Source organism: Ochotona curzoniae, unplaced genomic scaffold (assembly GCF_017591425.1).
Source record: "Ochotona curzoniae isolate NIBS_2020 unplaced genomic scaffold, NIBS_Ocur_1.0 contig_517, whole genome shotgun sequence".
Classification (NCBI taxonomy): domain Eukaryota; kingdom Metazoa; phylum Chordata; class Mammalia; order Lagomorpha; family Ochotonidae; genus Ochotona; species Ochotona curzoniae.
The window spans coordinates 9,031,376-9,055,769 of record NW_024466454.1 but is presented as its reverse complement, the minus strand read 5'-3'; the positions used below and the strand labels follow the sequence as shown (position 1 = coordinate 9,055,769).

At 38.6% G+C, this 24,394-nt stretch overlaps 2 protein-coding genes across 2 annotated transcripts; both read right to left on the bottom strand.

Annotated features, from left to right (window-relative positions):
* Positions 1-7,204: 7,204 nt before the first annotated feature.
* LOC121162191 (olfactory receptor 6) lies at positions 7,205-8,161 on the bottom strand. The gene has a single exon (XM_040989031.1). The coding sequence runs from the start codon at positions 8,159-8,161 to the stop codon at positions 7,205-7,207; it is 957 nt and encodes a 318-aa protein (XP_040844965.1).
* A 13,977-nt stretch (positions 8,162-22,138) lies between these two features.
* LOC121162190 (olfactory receptor 6-like) lies at positions 22,139-23,074 on the bottom strand. The gene has a single exon (XM_040989030.1). It carries the CDS (start codon positions 23,072-23,074, stop codon positions 22,139-22,141), a length of 936 nt encoding a protein of 311 aa, XP_040844964.1.
* Between the last annotated feature and the right edge of the window lie 1,320 nt (positions 23,075-24,394).

Sequence of the window (24,394 nt, the reverse complement as noted above, 5' to 3'; positions counted from 1 at the left end):
ATGTGTGAGATCTGGGTATGGGAGCAGGTCTGGTGGAGAAAGTTGGGAAATTCCTCTACTTGGCTATAGATATTGCTGTTGATCATGAGAGCTGAGGCTGGGTGTGGGCCAGACCAGGCAGGACTGCTCTACTTGCTGGTAGGTGTGTGGGCTGGCTAAGGGGTGGACCAGGCAAGGCCAGGACACTAGCTCACACTGGCATGCTTGGGAGCCAGGACAGGTTGTGGACCATGCTGCGCTAGACTTTTGTACCTTCCATTTTGTATGAGAGCCAGGAATGATAGCAGGCTGGGCAAGGATATGCGGCAGCACTCACCTGTGAAAGTTGGGACTCGGGGTGGGCTAGACTAGGCCAGGCTGCAGCATTCCATGGCAAATGTCAACACAGGGGATGGGTCATGTGGGGTTGGATTAGAGCAAGATACAAGGCACAGGCAAGATCTATGGTTGGAAGTGGGCCTGGTAGGGGAGATATAGGGACATCCCTGCTGGAGTACAGTTCCCACTGGTGTGTAACAGCCTGAATGAGAGCGACAAAATGGGCAGGACATGATTGCAGCATCCCTCAGCATGCATGTAAGCTGGAGTAGGGAGTGTTCCATATTGGGCTGGCACTTGTGAGAGCTAGAGTAGGTATAGGAAGTCTGGGCTATATCATAGCACACACTGAACCACATGAGAGCCAGATCAGGAGAAAGGCCTAGAAAGGCAGGGCTGTAGCAACCACTGGTAAGAGCCAGAATGGATGTATGAGAGCCAGATGAGATGCAGGATGGATTGGACCAGTTTGCTGCATATACTGGCATGCACAGGAACCACGTCTTGGAGTAGGGGGCAAACTGGTGTGTGTTATGGGGGTTATAAATTCAACCGAATACTATTTGCTGGTGTACACAAGGGCTGAGTGTACGATGGTTAGGTTTAGGCTGGTCTGCAACATCTGTTGGTTTGCATAAGAGATGGGATTGGGGATAGAATGAACCAGATGACTACAACCACCAGTGTGTAGGCTGATGATGGTGGAAGGATGAACCAGACCCCACACTGGCTGACACACACAGGAGTCAGATCTGGGTTTCTTGAGGTAACCCCTTCAACTGGACCATTGGACTAAAAACTCCAGCCACCAGAATTTATCATCTGACCTTGGAATGCAAATATCAGGATTGGGCCTTCTCAGTTGTTGATGCCTGTGCAGTGAATAGCATATCCAGACGCACATGGGGAACATGCCAACCAACACACTGAAGCCTGCAGAGGATTTTGAATACTACTTGATAGGAGGGAGGGCAGAGAAGACTGGACAACCCTCTGCCAAGGCTGACTAGGTTTGTCAGCAAGTATCTGGATGAGTGGAAACTACAAGGTGGGTCATATCAATCAACAGACCTTGGAAAGATTTCCTCAACCTGGGGCAATGAAAACAGCAGCATCTCAGAACTACCGAAACCACTCAAGCAACACCTTCGGAACATTCTCCACACTGAGGTCTTAGATTGACATCAAGTGGCCATCACCCAGTCTGAGGTACTGATGTAATTAGGCTGCTGGGAGCAGCTCCTTCCCCTACCCTCCCCAATTTAAAGGACACAAAAATTAGAAACATTTGTCCCACTCACCTTCCCCCATACCTCGACCCTCCCCACCTAATCAGCGGTACACATAGGCATACATCCTTTTCAACCATGTAAACAACATCAAAAATAAAATAATTTTTTAAACTACATGTTATTTTTAAAACCATGGTAAAGATATATACATATGTATATACATACATACACACATATACATGTACATATAAGACAAATACAGAAAAATTTCCTACTGTAGCCATATGGAAATCATGTTTATTTTAGTAAATTGAAAAGACAAAATTAGAAATATATATAGTCAAGATTATTATATATACTTAATATTTACATAAAATGATACACATAATATAATATACATAATAAATAATATGTAAGCTGCTGCATCCATAACAAAGTGTTTTTAAGGGTATAATTTTGTATAAAATAAATTTTGGCATCAGTTAAAAATTGGTGGTTACAGTTATGAAACTGTTTACTGATAAAAATCATGGCAGCCAGAGAAGGTACAAAAGAATAGGAGGAATTGAAATACATCACCATAAAAACACACAAAATGAAAAAGAAGCTGGAAAAAGAACAAAACAGTTACAAAATACCCCCCAAATTAACAAAATGGTAATAGCTAATGTAATCATTGACAATGATTACATTAAGCAAAAATAAACTCTACAATTATAAAGCAAAATGGCACAATGAGATTTGTAAAAGATTCAACTATGTGCCACTTACCAGATTTTCTCTTTAGATTCAGCTGCACATATGACCTGAGAGAGAAGGAATTAAATAAGGTAATCTATCCAAATGTTACTTAAAGAGAGTAGTAGTGACTATACTGATATTGGAAACAGAGTTCAAGGAGAAATACGTCAATAGAAAAATAATAACATTATACAATAGTAAAAGGGTAAGTTAATTGGACGATATAATAATTGATAAGTAAGTATATTTTTATCTATCTAGTATCAGAACACCTAATGAAAATTGTGTAAAAGCTATAAATTTGTGAAGAGGCTATGAGCCAAAATACAAATGGAACTCTTGCAACTATGTAGAATATGAAACAACTCAGTCAAAGAATTGACAAAGAGTATGAGTAGAAATATATTACAATGATATGTACATTGAAAAATGTCCAGCATCACTAATCATCACAGATATGCACATCAAAACAAAATGCGATACCATCTCACACCTGTTAGGATGCCTAACACAAAAACACAACAATACACTGTTGGACAATGAGTTAGTAAAACCATTACAGTAAACAGTATGAACATTCCTCAGAAATCTAAAAATAGGTCTACTATATGACCGCATCATTCCACCGCAGGAAATTTATGCAAAAAAAAAAATGAAACCAGAAAATGACAGTTATCTATACCTGTGTGCTTATGGCAGTTCAACTCCCAATAGTCAGGATATTGACTCAACCCAAATGCCCATCCATCAATGGACAACTAGATAAAGAAATTGTGATGTGTGTGTGTGTTTATAGATACATATTAGAATAATACTCATGAAAAATAATATGATTCTGTTATATGCTTAGTAAAATAAGTCCCAAAAAGGCAAATGTTTTCCCTGATTTATGTTCATCAATGTGTAGAGTATAAAACAAGCAATGTGGATGAGCAAAACAGACATTTTAAATTTGATTATTGCTCATAGCTCTTGCTCCTTAAGGAACAATAGTTTTTTTTTTTTACTTACTTTTTAAATTCTTTACTTGAGGGTAAGTTTCTGATCATAAAGCAAATTGAAATTGTATCACTGCAAATATTTTTTAAAATAAGAAAGGAATGAAGTTTAGTGAGTACAGGTGAGAGAGAGGGTAAGGTGGGAAGTGGTTCATTATGTTCTTAGAACACTATTTCTGAAATACATGAAATGTGTTCCTTTATATAAATCAAAATTAAAATAATAAAACAATAATTGCTGAGAATATGAAAAACTGAGATGTATACACTATTAATGGTATGATAAGATGCTGCAGCCACTATGGAAAATCTATGGAGATGCCTCAAAACACAAAAACACATATACTTTTAATCCAGAAATCCTAAATCCATATACATATCCAAAGGAAGGAAATCATTATGTAAAAGAGACGTTTGCACTCAAATTCACTGCAGCATTAGCGTCATTAGCCAAGATACGGAATAAACTAAAATGTTTATTGGCAGATTGATGGACAAAGAAAATATTACATGTTAAAACAATGAAACATAGTTCAGCATTAAGAAGGTTATAAATTCAACCTAAATGATCATGGAAGATCTTATGCTAAATGAAATTCACCTGTCATGGAGGGAAGGACAACTGTTACATCATTTAACCTCTGTTGGGTATTAGAAAATTCATTCTGAAGTAAAGATTTAGATTGATATTTTCACAGTAGAAGACAGAGAGAAGCATGTCTCTGTACATAGAGTACAAAGATGGCTCGCAGCAAGATGGCTGATAATGTCCTGAAGGTTAGATGTTGGACTCTCTGACACCTCAATGGCAGCATGATGAACTTTGTGAAACTTCACAAAGACACCCATTGTAAAACTGGAGGAGAGATCAGTAGGAGGAGGGAACTTGGGGAGGGGGAGGGGAAACCCTAGTGCCAGTGAACAAAATTGTCAGCATTTATTCTATGCTTTGTTGTATATTTAAACACTTTAAAACATAATATATTAAATATTAACGTGAAAACAAAAAAAACATAACAATGAAAAGAGCAGGAAAATATACTTTTATACAGACAGAAAGATAACTCACTTGAAATCTAACTTGTCAATTAAATAGAAGAAACAAAGACAAAAATGTTTTAAAACAATGTCTAAATGCACTATAAAAATATTAGCTAATTTGTTTACTTATTTATCTTCCATAATTTTATTAAAATATAATGGGAATGAAAAAACTGCATAAAGTGAATGCATACAATTAGTGGGTTCAGATATGTGTAGAATATGTATATGGATAATATATATACTCTCAATGTGTTATCACAAGCAAATAAATCATAATCTCCAAAAGTTTCTTTCTCACTTTTGGAGTTTTTTATATGTGTGTATTTGTGGGAACACTTATCATGAGTTGTACCCTCTGAAACCCTTAAAGTGCACAATATCTTATCATTACCTGTAAATGCTCCAAGCACAGAAGATCTTTAGAACTTCATCTTTTGTAACTATCACAACATACTCCCTTGAAAAACAGAACCTCACATCTCTTTATTCTCTCTGATGACACATAAAACATCAAAAATCAGAAAGTCTATATCAGAAAATAAATATTGACCTGCAAGCATAGATAATATTTAAATTAGAAAAATTAATAAGTCCAGGGATGACTGACCAAAATTAGGAAATATATTTTATTGAGAAATAATATATATTTAATACAATGTGACATTTTGCTATTTGTTTGCATTGTGAAATGAGTATAATCAGGTTAATAACATATTCACCATGCCTACTTAATTTGTGTGTGTGTGTGTGAAGAACATGATAAAAATAATCTTGTAAGTCTTAGAAATTATAATTTTCAATGAGTAATTTAACAAATGTTTCAAATTTATTTCATTTTCTTTGAAAAGCAAAAAAGTAGACAGAGAGCTCCCATCTTCTGATTAACTCCTCAAATACTTACAACAACCAGGGCTTGGCTATATTGAATCCAGAGACTCAATTGGATCTACTGTGTAAGTGGCAAATATCCAATTGCTTGAACCATGACCTGCTGCCACTGGAGTACACTAGTCAGAAGATAGAACCAGAAACAAAGACAGGACTTGAACTCAAGCAGCCTGGTTTATAACTTCCAATCAGCATGTTTATCACATGTCAAATGTGTCTCCAAGACTATTATCTTTAACCAGAAATACACACACACACACACACACACACTATATATATATATCTTGCGATAAAAAATAGAAAACTCTAAGATCAAAGTTTAAAATTATATAATTCAAGGAAAAACTTCTAATTCTTATTTAGTTCTGTATGAGGAGCATAACTTCTAATGCTTTATTTATTAAAGAAAAACGGTATATGCATTATTAAGGATATAGTGTTTAGGCTAAAAGTAATGAAGGCCAGGAAAATCTAATATATTATTATAAATTATTGAGTTGTCACAATTTGTAAAGCTTCCAAACATTTCAAATAAAACAAAAAGAAATAAAACAAGTCCATCTAGCATTCTATTACAAATTGTAAAACATGGAGGACATGTAATTATAAACTAGGAACAAATAATACATAGTGTATAAATGAATGTCCCAATTAAAATTATGAAATATGGGTTCCAAAGGGATGACAGGAAATAACACACTTATCATTCTTCCATTCTCAGCAGATCGTGTTTTATCAACTCATTCATCCTGTATCACTGGTAAGCCAGACAGAACTGTTCTACTGGTTTTTTTTTTAAAGATTTATTTGTATTATTTTTTTTTTATTGGAAAGGTGGATATACAGAGAAGAGAGACAGAGAGGAAGATCTTCCATCCGATGATTCACTCCCCAAGTGAGCGCAACAGCCAGTGCTATGCCAGTCCAAAGCCAGGAGCCTCTTCCGGGTCTCCCACACGGGTGCAGGTTCCCAAAGCTTTGGGCCGTCCTCGACTGCTTTCCCGGGCCACAGGCAGGGAGCTGGAAGGGAAGCAGGGCTGCCGGGATAGAACCGGCGCCCATATGGGATCCCGGGCGTGCAAGACGAGGACCTTAACCATTTGCGCCACCGCACCGGGCCCCATTCTACTGTTTTAATGACAAAATATATACCACTCCTCAGAATCTTGCATCTACCTGTCCAATGTTAAAAGAAAAAAATAAACCAGAAAAAAAAGATGTTCTGGAGAGCCCAAAAACTCTTCGCATTCAGGAGCCAATAACCAAGAGCTATTGGCCTTTTTTCACTGCCAGTGACTTCACTTGAAAAGGAATGGGCTATGTTGAAAATTCACATGTATAAATTCCAACACGGGAAGCAAATTAAAGCATGAAATTTTATATACAAATATGTTTAAATATACACAAATGTACATATGCATGCATTTTTACAAAATTTTCTCCCGCTCACTAAGTAATTCATGTTTCTACTGCCTTAAGCAGAAGTCAGAGCCTGATGGAAGTTGATCTCTAAGTTTGCTGAATTTTAAAGATAAAATGACCTATCATCAAAGTCTATGATTATAAAAGGATCTAGTCCCCCAACCACCTTGGAAACAATAAACTCAAATCATCGCCATGACATGGTCTACAGAAGAACTTCTGTGCGCACGCATGAGATACAGAAATAAGTCAAATAGAACACTTTACAAACAAAACTCTAAAATCCAGGTAGCTATTTCTTATGTTCACAAAAATGAATTAATTTTATAATTCTTTCACAAATGTATCCTGAGTTCTTGTTATTTCATCCACTACCTTATAAAATTGAATATTTAACTAAGGCTTGGAGAAGGGGCATTTTATTTTGCCTTTGGCTCCATATCCTAAAGCTCCATATCTTAAAGCATTGTACCAAGTCAGTATGGTTACAATTTCAGACTTTTTACTAATGAAGGTGTTTCTTGAGTTCAAGCCATGTGATAAAAGAATGGCTGGGTCTCTTCAACAACAAGAACCTTTTGAGAAAAGGGCCTGGCCCCGTGCTATGGTTTTTCTGATGCCATTCTTGACCTCTTTATTCCTTAGGCAGTAGATGATAGGGTTCAACATGGGAGTAAAGACAGCATATATGGCTGAGATCAATTTGTTAGAATTGAATGAAGCAATGGCCCGAGGTCGGACATACATGAAAATCACAGCAGTATAGAAGATGACCACCACGGTAAGGTGAGATGCACAGGTGGAGAATGCCTTCCGCTGCCCCCTGGCTGAGGGTATGTGCAGGATGGTGGAGACAATGAAAGCATAGGAAAGGACAGTTGCTGAGAGAGGAAACACTAAAATCACAATGGCTAGCACAAAATCCACTGTCTCTGCCATTGATAAATTCAAGCAGGCAAGTTTTAGGATAGGTGAGACATCACAGAAAAAATGGTTCAGCACATTATTGCCACAGAAGCCTACTCTGGAGATAAAATATACCTTTGCCATGGAGATGGTGAAGCCACTCACCCAGGAAATGATAGTTAGCTGAACACAAAACTCTGTGGTCATCATAACTGGATAGCGCAGAGGCCAGCAAATGGCCACATACCGGTCATAGGCCATGGCAGCCAAAAGCACACATTCAGTACAGGCAAGTGACATGAACAAATAGAGCTGGACCATGCATCCCAGGAAGGAGATTGTATTGGGATGAAGTAGGAATCCAGCCAGCATTTTGGGGACAGTGACAGATATATACCAGGCCTCCAGGAAGGACATAGTGCCTAGAAAATAATACATTGGCTTGTGCAGGCACCCAGTTACCCATACAGTGAGGATGATGACAAAATTCTCCAAAAGCACAAGTAGATAGGTGATGAGGAAGAGAATGAAAAGAAGAATCTGCAACCAAGGGGCAGTAGGGAAACCCACCAAGATGAATTCACTAATATCAGTGATATTTCCCTCCCACATAGTAATGACACTAATGGACAAAGGGTTGTCTGGAAATACAAAAGGAATGGACTATCCACATGAGCAGCAGGCAGACCTCAAGCTACAAGTAACTTACCATTAGCATTCACCTTGCTGTTATCACCTAGTCCTTCGTATAGTTCAGAAATTCCAAGGGTGTCCAAGATCCTCGCCAGAAAATCAAAGATTGGGACAGGATCCACAGATACAATGTACAATAGTTCAGTCTAATTCAGAGTCCAGGTCCTTGGATCAGAATTAGAAAGAGATCTTTTGGTAGCAGTGGGAATAAATCCTTCTCTTGTCAGCATATTTCCAGACTCCAGAGCAAACTTTCAGGCAGGGAATCCTAGTGATTAAATAACTTCTAAGGATGGTTTATCATATAGAGTAGGAAACAGGAGAAGTTCAAAGCCTAGGAAAAATAAAAGCAGTATGTCAACAGGGCATAACTCTGCTTGTCAGGAGAGCTGCTGACCCCAACCTGCTCCCCATCTACATCAGATATTTTTGAAGACTCTGACATTAATAGTTGACATTGTCTAGCCTGGGAACAAGTACTTAGCATGTCAGCTGAGAAGTCTGCATTACACGTTAGAGTACCTCAGGTCCATTCCTGGCTCCAGTCCTGCCTTCAGTTTTCTGTTAATACATATGCTGGGACTCATAACTTTCCTCCACCTGTGTAGGAGACCTGGATTGAGTTCTTAGCTCACAGCACCGTCCAGCTCAGCCTGCTGCACACATCCAGGAAGTAATGCAGCAGATGGGAGCAGTCTTCTCCAGACCTCCAGCAGCACAAATAAATAAATGCAATTTTACAATTAGTTTCAGCCCTGTGTTTGGGGCCTGGAATTTAACAATAGGGTAAAGAAATATCAACCTTTTCGAGTAAATACATTTTTACATTTTAAATGTCTCACATTAATTTAAATCATAGTTATAGGCACATATGCACCTATTATTATAGATGGGGTTTTTGTGGGGTTTTTTTAGCTAAAATCTCCAGACTGTTAATAAATACAAATTAGTTGGTTATATTTTTGAGAAAATGATGGTAATGAAATATAAATTTTTTACTTATTTCTCCACTAAGAACTGTTCCTTAATTTTAACAATTCTCAAAGAGAGATCATTTTGTCCAAGAGGTATAAGCCAATAATGAGGCAAGAAATCTAAGTCACATAATTAAAAAGCAAGTTTGTGAAGGAATGTTTGTATGTGAAGGTATACTCTGTAATTCTGATTTAATAGCAGTCATAGAAAACACAAGCAAAACATGAGACCAGTAGGAGCCCTTATTTTCAAAAACACAGCAGAACATTAAGAAAATTACACACCATAGGCTAGAACTGTAGTGCATTGGGTTAAGCCACCAGCTGCAATGTAGTTATTCCATATGAAAACTGTTTGGAGTCCCAATAGCTCTGCTTCCAATTCAGCCACCGTTAATGTGCCTTGGAAAGTAGCAGAAGACAGTCCCTGTACTTGGTCACCCATCACCCACATAAGAGCCTCTAGATGGAGTTACAGTCTCTTGACTTTATCTTGATCCAGCCTTACTTATTGCAGCCATTTGAGGAAAGATTGAACAAGCGCAAGATTTTCTCTCTCTGTCTCTCTCTCCCTCTCTCTCATTCCTCTCTCTCTTTTTCTTCCTCTCTCTCTCACTTTTCCCTTCCCTCTCTTCCACATTCTCTCTGACATTGCCTTTCAAATAAATGAATAAATCTTAGAAAAAAGAAAGCTACACACCAATGCAAGAAATAATTGCAAGGCCTTAATTCTAGCAGCTTTTATGATCAGAAGCAAACTTCAACTTGTCTAAACTTCACTGTTGAGTTAAAAGTAGACATACTTCGATACCTAAAATTCAGCAAATTATGACTATTAAAATGTATAGCAATATTAATGGTTATACTAAAGATTATATAAATATCTGAGGTCTGTTGAATTATAAACATAATAATCTTTGTCAAACAAATTGTTAGGAATGAGTAAACTAATCTTAATAATATGTGAGAAGTTCACTTTATATGAGTAAAATATACATTTTTTTCATTTTGTAGAAAGGGATAAACCACTAAATGCCAATGTTTTATAGTTACAAGAAGGATATATGCTTAGACACTCTTTTGGAAAAAGGACTTAGCACTGCTGCAGCAGTTGCCTTTAAGGAAAGAGATCGTTTTTTCTTCATATCAGCACCTCAACTGAGTCCTACTGGAAAATAAAAACACAAGGGGATAAATATTTCTGTCATAAACTAGTGATCAGAGAGCTCAGCTAGGCTCAGATAGCAACCATTTATCCTGTAATGTCTTTTTAGCCTTTATACTCATTGTTTTCTGATTTCCATTCTTCCACTCTCTCTTTTCCTCCAACTCTCAGCAGATAATTATAAGAGATAAATTCTCCTTCTTATAAGACAAAGGAGGCTACAAGAAGAAAATTTATGCAACTCTTAATATCGAATTTTTTACATTCTCCTTCTTGCATCTCCATTTATTCTTTCTGTACTTCTTACCTAAAAGCAGCCTCCATCATCCCTGTTTCTCTGCAAATTCATATAGCAAGTTGGTTTGTCTATTTTTACATACTGAATTCATTCCAGGGCTGGCATTGTGTTACAGTGAGTTAAGCTGATATTTGAGATGTGAGATGTTTGTATTCCATATGAAGAAGATAGTCCAAGCTCCGTCTGTTTAGCTCGTGATCCAGCTCACTGTTAATGTACCTGGGAAAGCAGCAGAAGCTTTTCAGAGTGCTTGGGCCCCTACCGCCTGTATGGGAGATCCCAGGTCAGCCCCAGGTTTTGTAGTCATTGGAAGTGGACAAGTGGATAGGCTATTTCTTCCACTGTTTTCCTCTTTACTAAATGAATGATTGAAATTTAAAAATATATATTATTTTCACAATAATATAAAAAGCACTATTTGATATGTTCAGAAAAGCTCAGTTAACAAAAAAAGCTTTTAAGTAGTCCCTAATGCAGGTATATGGGCAATATTCAATAAATACAACAAAAACATAAATGTAGGAATTGATAGACAACTTCCATGAAGAGAATATCCTAAGGCAAGAAAAACCTAGAGTACAAAGAATGAAGAAGTTGATGTTTTGGTTGGATGGTAGGGATAGGCCTCAGTGAGCAGAGTCCTGAAGAAGGAAAGCATGAGCCATCTGGGTCTACATAGAAAGAGCTTCCCAGACAAAATGGACAGGGGTTTCAAAGACCCTGCAGTGAAGCACAAAGTGAAGAATATCAAGGAAACCAAAGTGATTGCCGAAACATGAACAGAGGGAAGCTGTAAGTATAAGTAGTTAAGGCACTGCAGAGCTTTGGGAAGGATATCAAGGTGAGAAAATGGAAAAGCAAGAAAAGTCAAAATACCAAGGCATGAAGAGATGACAAGTTAATGATGGAATCAGTTACATTTTGATCAGAGTTGGTGGTGTGGGAAAGAGAAATATCAAGAGATAAGGTTAGAGGATGAGACTTCATGTAACTTGTTTTCTCACTTTACAGAATTTCTTACAGCCTTCTACCAGTTCTCCCCATTTCCAGCACACTGATCAAGGATCATCTGACAGATGGGCAACACCTAGAAAATGAGATGTTTCAAATTTAAATGTTCTCTCACATTAGTCTCAATTTCTTTTAAGGTTTTAAGGTTTTCTTTATCTTATTTTAAGATTTTTAAGGTTTTCTTTTATCTTTTAAGGTTTTCTTTATCTTATTTTTTTAATTCTTAAATTTTTAGTATTTTAACATATTCAGTATTATTTGTAGATACAATTCTAAGAATATAATGATATTCTCGTCCAGCCTGCCTTTCTCTCTCCCTCCCACTCTTCATCCCTCATCCTTTATTTCTCTTTTTTTAGTTTTCGAGATAGCATACCTAAATTTGCACTACAGTATAAAGGCATAATGCTTTAACACATAGAAAAACAAAATGATCCTAGTTTGATAGGAATATACACAGACGTTATAAACAACAACTGGAAAATGACCATTTCACACATGCAAAGTAAATTTTAAAGTAATCACAGATTATTAAAACCATAGTTGTCTACTCTTTAAATTGTGAGTAAATTGATGAGACTGTGTTTCAAACACAATGTGAACCTGCCCACCACCGTTCTGGGTACATTTAGTGAAAGCCAAAGACTACTCTCTGGTGCACTTTCCCCTGCTGAATGCCCACTGGCTTTCCTACTGGCCCTTCTTCATTACCATGCTTTACCTCTGACTTTGCTATCCCCAATAAGGATAACGTTGGTCATATACACGTTATGTATCATGCTGCATGAATTGTACTAGGACCTTTCCAGACGTTTTAACACTTAAATCTCACCATAACCTAATTAGAGTAGATATTACATTCCCCCATTTTAAATAGCAGGGTAAACAGTTTGATGAATTCTCACTAATGAAAAGTGACAAAGGAAGTAGGAGTTTTGTGCAGCAGTAAAGCCACCACTAGGGATGCCTGCATTGCCGATTGAAGTGCCTAGGCTTGAGTTCCAGCTCTGCTCTCCATTTCAGCTTGATTCTAACGTGCACTTTAGGAGACAGCAAGTAAGAGTTCAAGTACTTGAGTTGTGTCCTTGCCACTCTTGGAAGACCTGCCTTCAGCCTGATGCAGTCCTGGCTGGTCACTGGAGAATAAGCCAGCAGATGAATGATGTGTGTGTGTGTGTGTGTGTGTGTGTGTGTGTGTGTGTGTGTGTGTGTGTGTATTTAAAACCTAAATCTAAACGATCACATCCCTAACTGTACATTGATTTCTGATATGTTTACTGGGCAGACGTAGTTCACCTTTTCCAAGCTTGAGCTCACCTTCTGAGTCAGAGTGATACAGTTGATGTGGATTACTGATAAGATGCTATACATGGAGCAATCGAGTTTTCTTAAGAAAAGGGAAGTAGATCAAATCAAAGGAATACTGTAAATAAAGGGAAAGGGCTTCCCTAATTATGGTGGTAACAAGTAAATGGTTAAATTGAATAAGTAGCTCAGGTGTTCTACCAGGCAATAAGATAACCACAGAAATTTACATATTTATCTTAAAACACAAGGAGAGAAGAATTCAAATTTCCACCACAAATGATAAATGAGCACATAGACTTGTTTACACTGATTTCAATATCATACAATGCATACATGAATCAAAATATCACATAGTTCCCCATAAATATGTAAATTTTTATGTGCCAGTGAAAAACAGTTTAAAAGAAACTCAAAAGTTTAAATTAGTAAAGAAATGGTGAGTATATTCTTAAAAAGGGCCCAAGCTGAGACAGAGGCTATAAAAAGCCTAATGTCCACTTAATATTTAACTTAACTAATGCTATGTAGAATTCCTATGCCTGGATTGAGGAACCTTGATTAAATGTAAATATGAGCATAAGATACTCTAATCAAATCCTTCAGTGGCTGTTCTCTTTACATTGTAGCATGGGTCCCTCATGATGTGACCTCCATGTTCTCCTGAACTCTAGCCTTCTGTCTTTGTCACATACTCACTCCAAATACAAACTACGTTATAGAATTTTCAGTTTTCAGTGCAACATTCCCCTTCAATACTCTAAACAGGTATTTACAATTTATACTCTACCTGAATTTTTTGGTAACTCTTACCACCAGGCAAATGTTCATGTAGGTTTTATTCTCCTTAAAATTATCCCTAACCACCCACTTCCATTACTTAACCCCTATCCATCACTCCCAGATACTTCTTAAAATAATCTCTACTTTTATAACATTTTGGACCTTATACCATCATCAAGAGATAAAAATATTATTTTGTTACCTTGTTGGTTTCAGATTTATGAATTCCTTGAAAATGTCAAATTTGTCTTCTTTTTATATCTTTTTATCTTTAGAATCTAGCACATTTCCTGATACGTATTTGTCAATAAATGAATTATTCGTGGTATTTACATAAGTGAAATGTCTCACCACACAGCATTCCGAGATTTTATCCTAAAGGACCTGGATCTCAGATCATCTTGATTGATTCCAGCTGGGAGATTTTGGATCTGTTATCCAGTACTTAGATATGTAGCGAGATGTTCCTGAGAACTGGGACATATATCTTCCTCTTAGTCTTTCTAACTAAAAAGAGTTTCAGAAAGATGGCAGGAAGAAAATGGGTACATAAAAGGGAGGCTTTGGAATAACCCAAACTAAATCCTGAGAAATTGTTTTTCTGCGGAGCTGAGGAGTTCCATGACCATGTACTTCTTCCCACTAGAAGATCTGTAGTTGAGATGGTTTATAGAGGCACAAAAATATTATTCTGCTATTAGCTTAAAAAAAATGCAACATCATCTCAATTCTCACATGTTGCAAGCCCAAAATTCACAGGTTACATCTGGACACCAACAGCCCAAGAGGCAACACAATTTTCTCCTTGAGTGTGTTTTCTTTCTGAATTTGCTCACTGTGGGTCTTGCTCTTTTGCTCTGCCTTTGAATAGTGACTTTTACCAGCTCACTCAGATAAAAACTCAAAATCAGACAAGTCCGCAGCAATGAATCCATGGCTCAACAAAAATCATTGCTGTTTAAAGACACATCCTTGGGGACCTGATTCACAAAAGCTAGAGGACTTTTCAAGAGCAATAATGGCATAGAAGTTAGAGAAATTTCCCTAGTGATTGCTATAGGTCAACAGAGAAAATGCTAGATGATTATCAGGTGTGGACACAGGGAAACATAGCAACAAGTTGGTGACAAATCAGCCTTGACTTTCCTTCACCCTAGGGGAAATAACTACTGCACATGATGTTTTCTTTAAGACTTGAATAGTATTTTTATGACAATCTGATGAGGAAGATTTAAATGTTAAAAAAAAAGAGCTATTTAATACTGTTAACAGTGAATATAATATGCTCAAGAGAAGTGCAACTTTTCTCCACTCCTTGCACTCAAGCACTAAAGCTACAGAACTGTGCATAGTTTAGGGAATTGGTGGGCAAAGCTAATTCGAAGATTCTGTATTCTGTGCAGCCCAATTTCTTTATTCCATTTAAGAAGGGTTATTCTTACCTGGGGTTTTCCTTATGAGTTGTTTTACATTGTCCTCTTTGCAGGGAACTGTCATTGACAGTAACAAGAGAGGCATAAAAGGAAGTGGTTCCCTAGTCAATGATCCAGCAAAAGAACAAGCCAAGCTATAAAGCAGAGCAGGAGACAAGAGAAAAAAAAATGTGAAATAGGCAAGTAACGCATTTCTGCTCTAAACTAGTTCTGACGTTGTCTATCCCCTGACTTCCTCTTTCCTTGTTTCCTATTATAATCAGAATGAAAAAAACCTGAGGACCATGATCAGACTGTGGATCCAAGGAAAAGTACAGGAAGGTGGCACAGGCTAGGAATTAGGCAGGTGGACAGGAAATGACCTTGTATCCTGGATTGATGTGGGACTCGGGCAAAGAGGTCACTAATTCAATAAGATGGCGACTAACAGTCAAGGTCACTGGGTTACATGTGGTGAGCAAGATGGCAGCCAAGGACAGAGCCCTAAGTGTGAACCGGGCCAGGGGTCACGTTGTTTCAAAAAAAGACTGATTGGCCAGGGCTGTTTCATTCACCTGTCCCTGGCCTGTGGGAGGTGGCTTCCACAGTCATGTTCATAGTAATTGGCTCCTAGTTTCTCCCCTCCTGGAATTCCTGAAATTCCCAGCCTGAGGCTATCCCTTACCCTATATAAGAATCTGAATTCCCCCAATAAATCAGAACTGCTTAGAACCCCTGTCCATCTGTTTCTTTCTCGCGGGCCGGGAGGCTGGGTGGCTGGCAGCAGACTCACCCCCTCTGGCAATGGGGTACTACACGAATCTGTGGAGTAGACCCCACAGATTTAAAGATCAAAGACATAGATCTGTGACAAAACATACCATTCTGTGGCATAGTAGGCTAAGCTTCTGCCTGGGTGTCAGCATGCATATGCACACAGGTCTGTTTCCCAGCTGCTCCACTTCCCTTCCAGTTCCTTGCTTGTGGCCTGGGAAGCATTAGAGCTTCCCAAAGCCTTGGGACTCTGCCCTCGCATGGCAGACCCGGAAGAAGCTTCTGGCTCCTGATTTTGGATCAGCTCATCTCCAGCCATTGTAGAGTGAACCAGCAACTGGAAGATCTCTGTCTATCTCTCTCTCTCCCTCTATCTCTCTGACTCTGCCTTTTGAATATAATTGAATAAATAAATAAATAAATAAATAAATAAATAAACCCATAGCAAAGTCTACAGCATCCCCTACTTACATATGATTAAAAATAGCAGTTAAGGGGACAGCAGCTAAAAGATATAGCACAATAGTTGGTGATTTTTTCCCTCAGATTTCTGTTAAATTCCATTCTAAAATCAGCACACAAATGAATAAATATGGGGAATTTTTTTGTTGGTTTTATAACATATTTCACAAAGTTCATAGGAAAATGTAATTAAAATGTTAATAAACATTTGCATTCTATTCATACTTTTCTCAAAACCTTGAATGTACAAATTTCAATCTTTTTACCAATCTGTGTCTTTTAATCAGATTAGCTGTGACTGGGCTGTGGCACCCAACAGTCAGAACCAGAATGGATGTGGCCCGGCTGGGTAAGGCCACTGTTTCTGCCAGGACAGAAGGTGGACTAAGTCAGGCAGGGCTAAGGATTCACTGGGAGGAGATTTGATAGAAAAGCTTGGTGAACTGCTCTGTCAGAACACAATCCCTGCAGATGAGTGCAAGAACTAAGACAAGGAGCAGCCCACACCAAACCAGGTTACAGTACCTGCCTGCATATGTATGGATCAAATCTGGGAGCAAAAACTGGCCATGCTGAGCCAGTTCATAACACCTACTGGAAGATCTGAGAACCGGGATAGGGTGCAGGAGAGGCTGGGTTGGGCCACAATACCATACAGTTCACTGGGAGCCGGCTGGGCTAGGTTAGGCTACAGCACCTGCCAGCAAATGCTGAGCTGAAGCAGACCATGCCAGACTGGGCCACAACACCCATCCAAGAGAGACCCATACATGAGATCCAAGATGTTGGGGGGATGGGTAGTGTGACCTTAGTAGCAGCGCAGCATGGGCTCACCTGCTGAGCCACTGCTCCTGCTGGTGAGCTTGAGACTTGGAACCATGGTCAGACTAGGCCAGGAAGGGCTGCAACATCTGTTGGCCTACATGTGAACTAGGTTAGGGGGAGAGCCAGGCTGGGCTAAGCAACTATATCCACTGGTGTATGTGTAAGCCAGAGTAAGTGCAAGATGGCTGGATTTTGCTACAGCATCCATCAGCTGGCAAGTGCTGGGACTTGAGGCAAGCCCTGTCATGCTAGACTATAGAACCACCTGAAGAATACAAGATCCAGAACTGGGAGTGGGCCCAGTAGGAAAACTGTGGACACCTCTCTGTTAGGCTACAACTCTCACTGGTTAGATGAGAACTAGGACTGACGGTGGGCCTGGTTGGTCTGGCAGTGGCACTTGCAGGCATGAGTGCAGGCTGGATAATGCAGTCAATTGAGTTAAGCCAGGCTCCAGTGCCCATTGGTGTATACTACATATGAACAGAATGCATGACAGGCTGGACCAGTTTGCTGAACATAATAGCACACATAGGAACCTGGACTAGGGGTAGGCCTAGTAAGGATTATTGGAGGTTGCTCTGACTAGGCTACAGTTCCTGTTGATCTATATTGTTGCCAAGTGTGTCCTGGGCAGGGTTAAGCTGGGGTGCAAAATCCCATTGGTTTGTGTAAAACATGGGGCTGGAGACAGAACTGACCCAGCAACTGCAACCACCAGTGTGCGCATAGGCTGATGTGGGTGATGAACTAGGCAGATCCCATACTGCCTAGCAAAGAGTCAGGTCTGGATCACCTCACATGAAGTTTCTTTAAGGATACCCCAACTCCAACCATGGGGAGAATCAAAGGATCTATGGTCGGACCGCGGAGTACATGTGTCAGAACTGAGCCTCCTCATCAGCTTAGAGCAGTGGACATGATGCTGAAACGCACGTGGAGGATATGCCAGTCCACTGGAGACTTCTCTCCCTGTTTCTCCAAGATACAGGAAGAATTTAAAGAAAACTTGTAAACAATGATCCCATCCACTTTCCCCTAATCCTCAACCCTTCCCACCCAAATCAGTGGTTCACATGGGTGTGCATCCTTCTCAACTACGTAAACATCATCAAATTAAAAGTGGAATAAAAAGCTGGGCCCAGCGAAGTGGCCTAGCAGCTACAGTCCTCACCTTGAACACACCAGGATCCCAGATGGGTGCCAGTTCTAATCCAGGCAGCTCCATTTCCCATCCAGCTTGTGGTTGGGAAGGCAGTTGAGGATTGCCCAAAGCCTTGGGACCCTGCACCCGTGTGGGAGACCTGGAAAAGCTCCCGGCTCCTGGCTTCAGATCGGCACAGCACCAGCTGTTGCGGTCACTTGGGGAGTCCCATCGGAAGATCTTTCTCTCTGTCTCTCCTTCCCTCTGTATATCTGACTTTCCAATAAAAATAAATAAATCTTTTTTTTAATTAGAAAAAAACTAAAGTATTCTTACTTCCTACATAAATTCATAAGGAAGAATAAAGTTTTTGTTCATGAATTTATTGTCATAAAAGCATGGAGAACTCTAATGACTTAATGTCAATTTACTCATTCAACAAATAAGATTTATCTAAAATGAAGTAAAATAATTGTTAAGATTACTATAAGGTATAATTCCTTTTCTTTACCTCAAGATCACTCTGCTCATTCAAATATCTAACATAGTGTCTGTTTTACAACTGTGAGGATTATCATGGGTAAAGGCTTATAGTTGTTGATGAATATGTGAGAGGAACCTTTATACAGAAGATTGGAACTATTGTCAATAAGCTGTGTAAGTTGTGAGGGTGTTCTGTGTATAAGAATAAAGCAGAACACGGAACAATCGTCTAATCAAGATATAGCCACAAGGACAAAGTGAAGTACAGCTAAAGATCATTTTTTTCTCCCTGGAATGAGAATAAATCAGTACAAGCTGGGAGCTAAAAAAGCAAATAAAGGAGAACATCACAAAGGTTTAGGGACTTGAGCCATTTATTTTAAGTATGCATTTTTGATGAAATTTTAAAGATTTTTTTCATGTATTTATTTAAATGTATCATTTGCAACAACATGGTTGAAAGTGGAGAACATGATGCTGAGTCTAATAAGCCAGGCATAGAAATACTAATACAACGTATTCTCATACTGAAAACTAGAATATAAAAAGCAAATAATATCCATGAAAGAAGAAATACCCATTTGAGGTGCTTTTTAATGACACTAATCGCACTTTCTCTTCTGGGTCATTTAGAGCACTGTGTCAAACACTGCCAGGTGGGCTTCAATATATTCACTTTCATTTAACATTCATGCCTACTTTGGAATGCAGATATTATGACTCATATTTTACAAATGAGGAAACTGTTGACAACCAAAGAAACTGATTTCTCATGACCTATTCAAAAACACAGTATTACCAACATGAAATTCAAGGATTAAGCTAAATACTTGTCTGATATTATCCATTACCCAATAAATTTTCTACTTATTAGTTTCCTAACAAGGCAGCTTTAAAATCAAAATATTTATTAGAATATAATTAAATCTACTGTGTCATAATGTTGACCCCAGCATATGTGAGCTTTTGAAGTCATTTATTCCAGATATTCCAACTACTACCTCCTTCAATTTGAATTTTATCAAATGGTCTATCAGCCAGGATCCAAGTAAGAAACAGAAAAAAAAAATGTTCAAAATTTTAAGGAGTATTAAACATCATGACCATATAGGGACACTGGTTAAGGGTGCAGATGCCCAGCAAGGCAGGCTGAACCACACGTGGATGAGCATCGCAAAATCCCAGTGATAGCCACGACCTTGGAAGGGCTATCTGTGTTGTAGGAACTCTGGAAATTATCAGGACCTCACTCAGTTATCATAAGGCCCTTTGTCCTTTATTTCCCTCCCTCATCTCCTACTGCTGCTTCCCATTGCATCAGGTTGGAACCAATGGCCGACAGCGGCAGGGTGATTCAGTCCACAAGACCAATTCTTCTCTCACCTCTTTGGAGATATGGTGTGCTAAGAGATAAAGGAGAATGCAGAACAGAATACTTGGATTGAGAATAGCCAACCGAGTTCATATGGCACTAGTTACTGAGGCACTTATTTTAGATACAAAGATGAACAGTGGGGAGTCAGCATAGCAGTGGTATTACGTGCAAGGCCAGAATCACATATGGGAGTGCTAGCTCTAAACCTGGTTGCTGTGCTTCCAATCTAGCTCCGTGTTAATGAACCTGGGAAAGTGCCAGAACATGGCTAAAGTACTTGTGCCCTTGCCACTCACCCAGAGCATCTGGATCAAATTTCTGGATCCTGGCTTTTGTCTAGCTCAGTCACAGAAATTGTAACCATTTGGGAGGTGAGCAAACAGATGGAGAACTATTTATCTCTCTGTATCTCCCTTAATCTAGTTCACCATGCCTTTCAAATAAGTAAATAAATATTTTCAAAATGAAGCAAATAGATTTAACTCCTACTCTGGAGGAACTCAACATAGTGCAGATATAAAATACAATCTGATACATATTTAAAGTGCTAAAGGAAAGGTTTGTAACTTTTATTTTATCATCATTATATACTCATTAGCTTTGATATTGTCTGTCTGAAATGGGAGCACAAGAAATAATAAATGAGTGACAAGCAAGACAACAATTAGTTTTCTGAATCATTGAGTACATTAAATGAATAACATCATCAGAATGTATATTCTACATTGAGGCTATGGATAGAAGTAAGCAGTAGTGAGGCTCATGAATATTAGCATAATTCCATAATAATAACTATAATAAATAGAATGGGTAGATCCTATGTTCAAGTTGGCAATTCTTTTAAATCATTTATTATTTAAGTACATTTTATTTGAAACAAATGTAAACAGAGAATTCTCCATCCCCTGGTTCATTCTTCAAATACCTGCGTCATTTAGTGCTGTACCAGAGTGAGGCTAGGTGCCAAGAACTAAGTCCAATCTCCCACATGGGTGGCAGACATTGGATTCTTGGGTCATCAATTGCCACTTTACATAGTGTGCATTAGTAAGAAGCTATAATCAAAAACAGAGCTGTGACTTGAACCCAAGCACAACATTTCAAAATGTACTGTTCCAAGCAGAATCAAGTATTGCAACAAGCAATCATCCTGAGATGTTTCAGGCAGTACAGTAAAATCATAAAATTAATATAAAAGAAGATTGATTACAATATGTTGAATAATCTTGAGGAATCAAAATAGGACCCTAAGTTAATACAAATATAAAAGACCAATGAAATAAATAATTTACCAAAGGTGAACTATAGGATACAAAAAATCCAGAATAGGCCAAAGAATAATGAGATTGAATGAATAATTTACAAATCTCCCCAGAAAAAAAAAAACCCAGACCAGATGAAATCACCACTCTAGCAAACCTGTAATGAACAACTTAAAATCCCAGGACCTATAAAACTGTGTCACATAATGCAATGTAATTAATAATTTTCAAAAACCAGTTATTCTTTCCAAAGCAACCAAAATAATGTAAATAATGGTAACCTTCAAAATTTATTCTAGTAGTCCAAAAATACCTTCATTTGAAAACCAGACCAGGACATAATAAAAAAGCAAACTATATAGATATAAATACAGATATAGAGAGATAGATATATAGAGAGATATGTGATGAACATATATGTAAATTATTAAAAACATTAATAATAACTAATTGTTACAGCAATAACTGTATCTTATTTTTCTTCAATGTATATCTATACTTTTTTCCATAATATAACATCTCCAGAAATCCAAGTCTGAAACCGCATTCATAACAGAGCTCTCATAAATGTCATGAGAATGACATTCCCAAAAGACATGGTCTATGCCTCAAGACAACAATAATCAGCTGAAGAAGAGACACTGGCCACCACCCAGGGTCTTCTTGATAGCATTCTTGACTTCCTGGTTCCTTAGACAGTAGATAAATGGGTTCAGCATGGGTGTGAGAACTGCATACACAGCTGATATCAGTTTGTTGGAATTAAATGATGCAATAGCTCTGGGCCGGACATACATAAAAATCATAGCTGTATAATAAATTATGACCACAGTGAGATGAGATGCACATGTAGAAAACGCCTTCTTTCTTCCCTGAGTGGAAGGTATATGCAGAATAGTAGAGACAATGTAGATATAGGAAAGAATAGTAGTGATGAGAGGAAAGACAAGGATGACAATAGCCAGAGCAAAGTCCACTAGCTCAGCTGTGGACATGTCTTTGCATGCCAGTTTGAGGATTGGTGAGATATCACAGAAAAAGTGATTCATGACATTAGAGCCACAAAAGGTGACATGTGAAATGAAATATACTTTGATGACAGAGACTGTAAAGCCACTCGTGTAGGAGAAGATTACTAACTGTACACAATAACCCGATGTCATGATGACTGGGTATCGAAGAGGGTGGCAGATGGCCACATAGCGGTCATAGGCCATGGCTGCCAGGAGCACGCACTCTGTGCAGGCCAGTGAGATGAAAAAGTAGAGCTGGGTCATACAACCTGTGAAGGAGATGTTCCGTCTCTGCAGGAGGAACCCATCCAGCATCTTTGGGACAGTCACGGAGACATACCACACCTCTAGAAAGGACAAGCTACTCAGGAAATAGTACATGGGCTTGTGGAGGGAGCCTGTGGTCCAAACGGTGAACATGATGGTGAGATTCTCTGCTATCACTAACAGGTAGACCACAAGGAAGATGAGGAAGAGCAGGTTCTGCAGCCACGGGGCACTGGGGAAGCCCACCAGGATGAACTCACTGACCAGGGTGATGTTCATCCCCAGAGCAACGGAAAGCTCTGAGAGACACTGAAGTCTTCTATGGTGATGCCATGAGAGTCAGAGATGTGTATGGCATCGAAGAAGAAACCAAAATATGTCAGCAGTTCAGTATTCCCGGAAAATTAGACTCATAACATAGTTTGTTAAATCTAAGAAATTCTTCAAATATGAAGCATGTATTCTCATCAAATTTTTATTTTCTTAAAATGAAAGTCTCCCAGAATCAAACCGTTTCTATCCCAGTTCTTACTCACCTAATGACAACGAAGTTACTGCCAACAATTATGTAATTCTTGGCTTCTCTGAAAATGAGTGTAAAACCCTATTGTCTCTTCCATGCTTTTTCCAGTTCTCTATGTAACGGGGGAGTCACTGGGCTTCCTGAAAGGAAATATAGGTGATAAAACAGGCTGAGAAATTTCCAAAAGTCAAAATATGTGAATGGTTTCCAGGCTGTGTTCATTTGATCCAAGCCAATTTCCTCAAATCAGAATCTGAGGAAATTTTAATATGCTAATAATTATTGGAAAATTCTTTTGTGGGCCTGACATGGTAGCTTAGTGGCTCTAGTCCTTGCTTTTCACACAGGGGTCCATTATAGGTGCCTGTTTGTATCCCAGCTGGTCCACTTCCCACCCATGCTCCTGCTTGTGGCCTGGGAAAGGAGTCTAGGATGGCCCAAAGCCTTGGAACTCTGCACCCTCACAGGAGACCTGAAAGAAACACCTGGTCCTGGCTTCAGATTTGCTGATATCTGATCATTGCTGCCACTTGGGGAATGAACTAGAGGATGAAAGATCTTTCTTTTTGTGTCTCCTTCTCTGTGTAAATCTGCCTTTCCAATAAAGATAAATAAATCTGTAAAAAAAAAAAAAAAAGGAAAAAAGAAAATTCCTTAATGAGTGCTACATTCACTTCACATATAAAAGCAAACATTATATTTTTCACTCACAGAAATCCCGTCACAATTTGGCCTGTACTTGTATTTCAGTTTTCATCTCTTTTGACCCTCCAAACAAATGCAAAATTTCAGATATACTCAAAATTGCTGAAGTGTTGCTCTCCCAGAAAGCTATAACCTCTTTCATGACTGGGTATACAATATTGCTTCTGCATTTTATACTCTTTCTCTAAGCTATCTGATGACTCAAGAGTGGATATGGCTTTAGGAGACATCTATAAAACCTTGATTAAGTGACTCTTGAGCATTTTCTTTCTGGGCATAACACTTTCATGCATTGAGAGTCCCCCATGTACACTGCACTCCTTCAAACTCAAGACTTTATCTGTCACGTTCTGACTACAGATGCCTAGGAT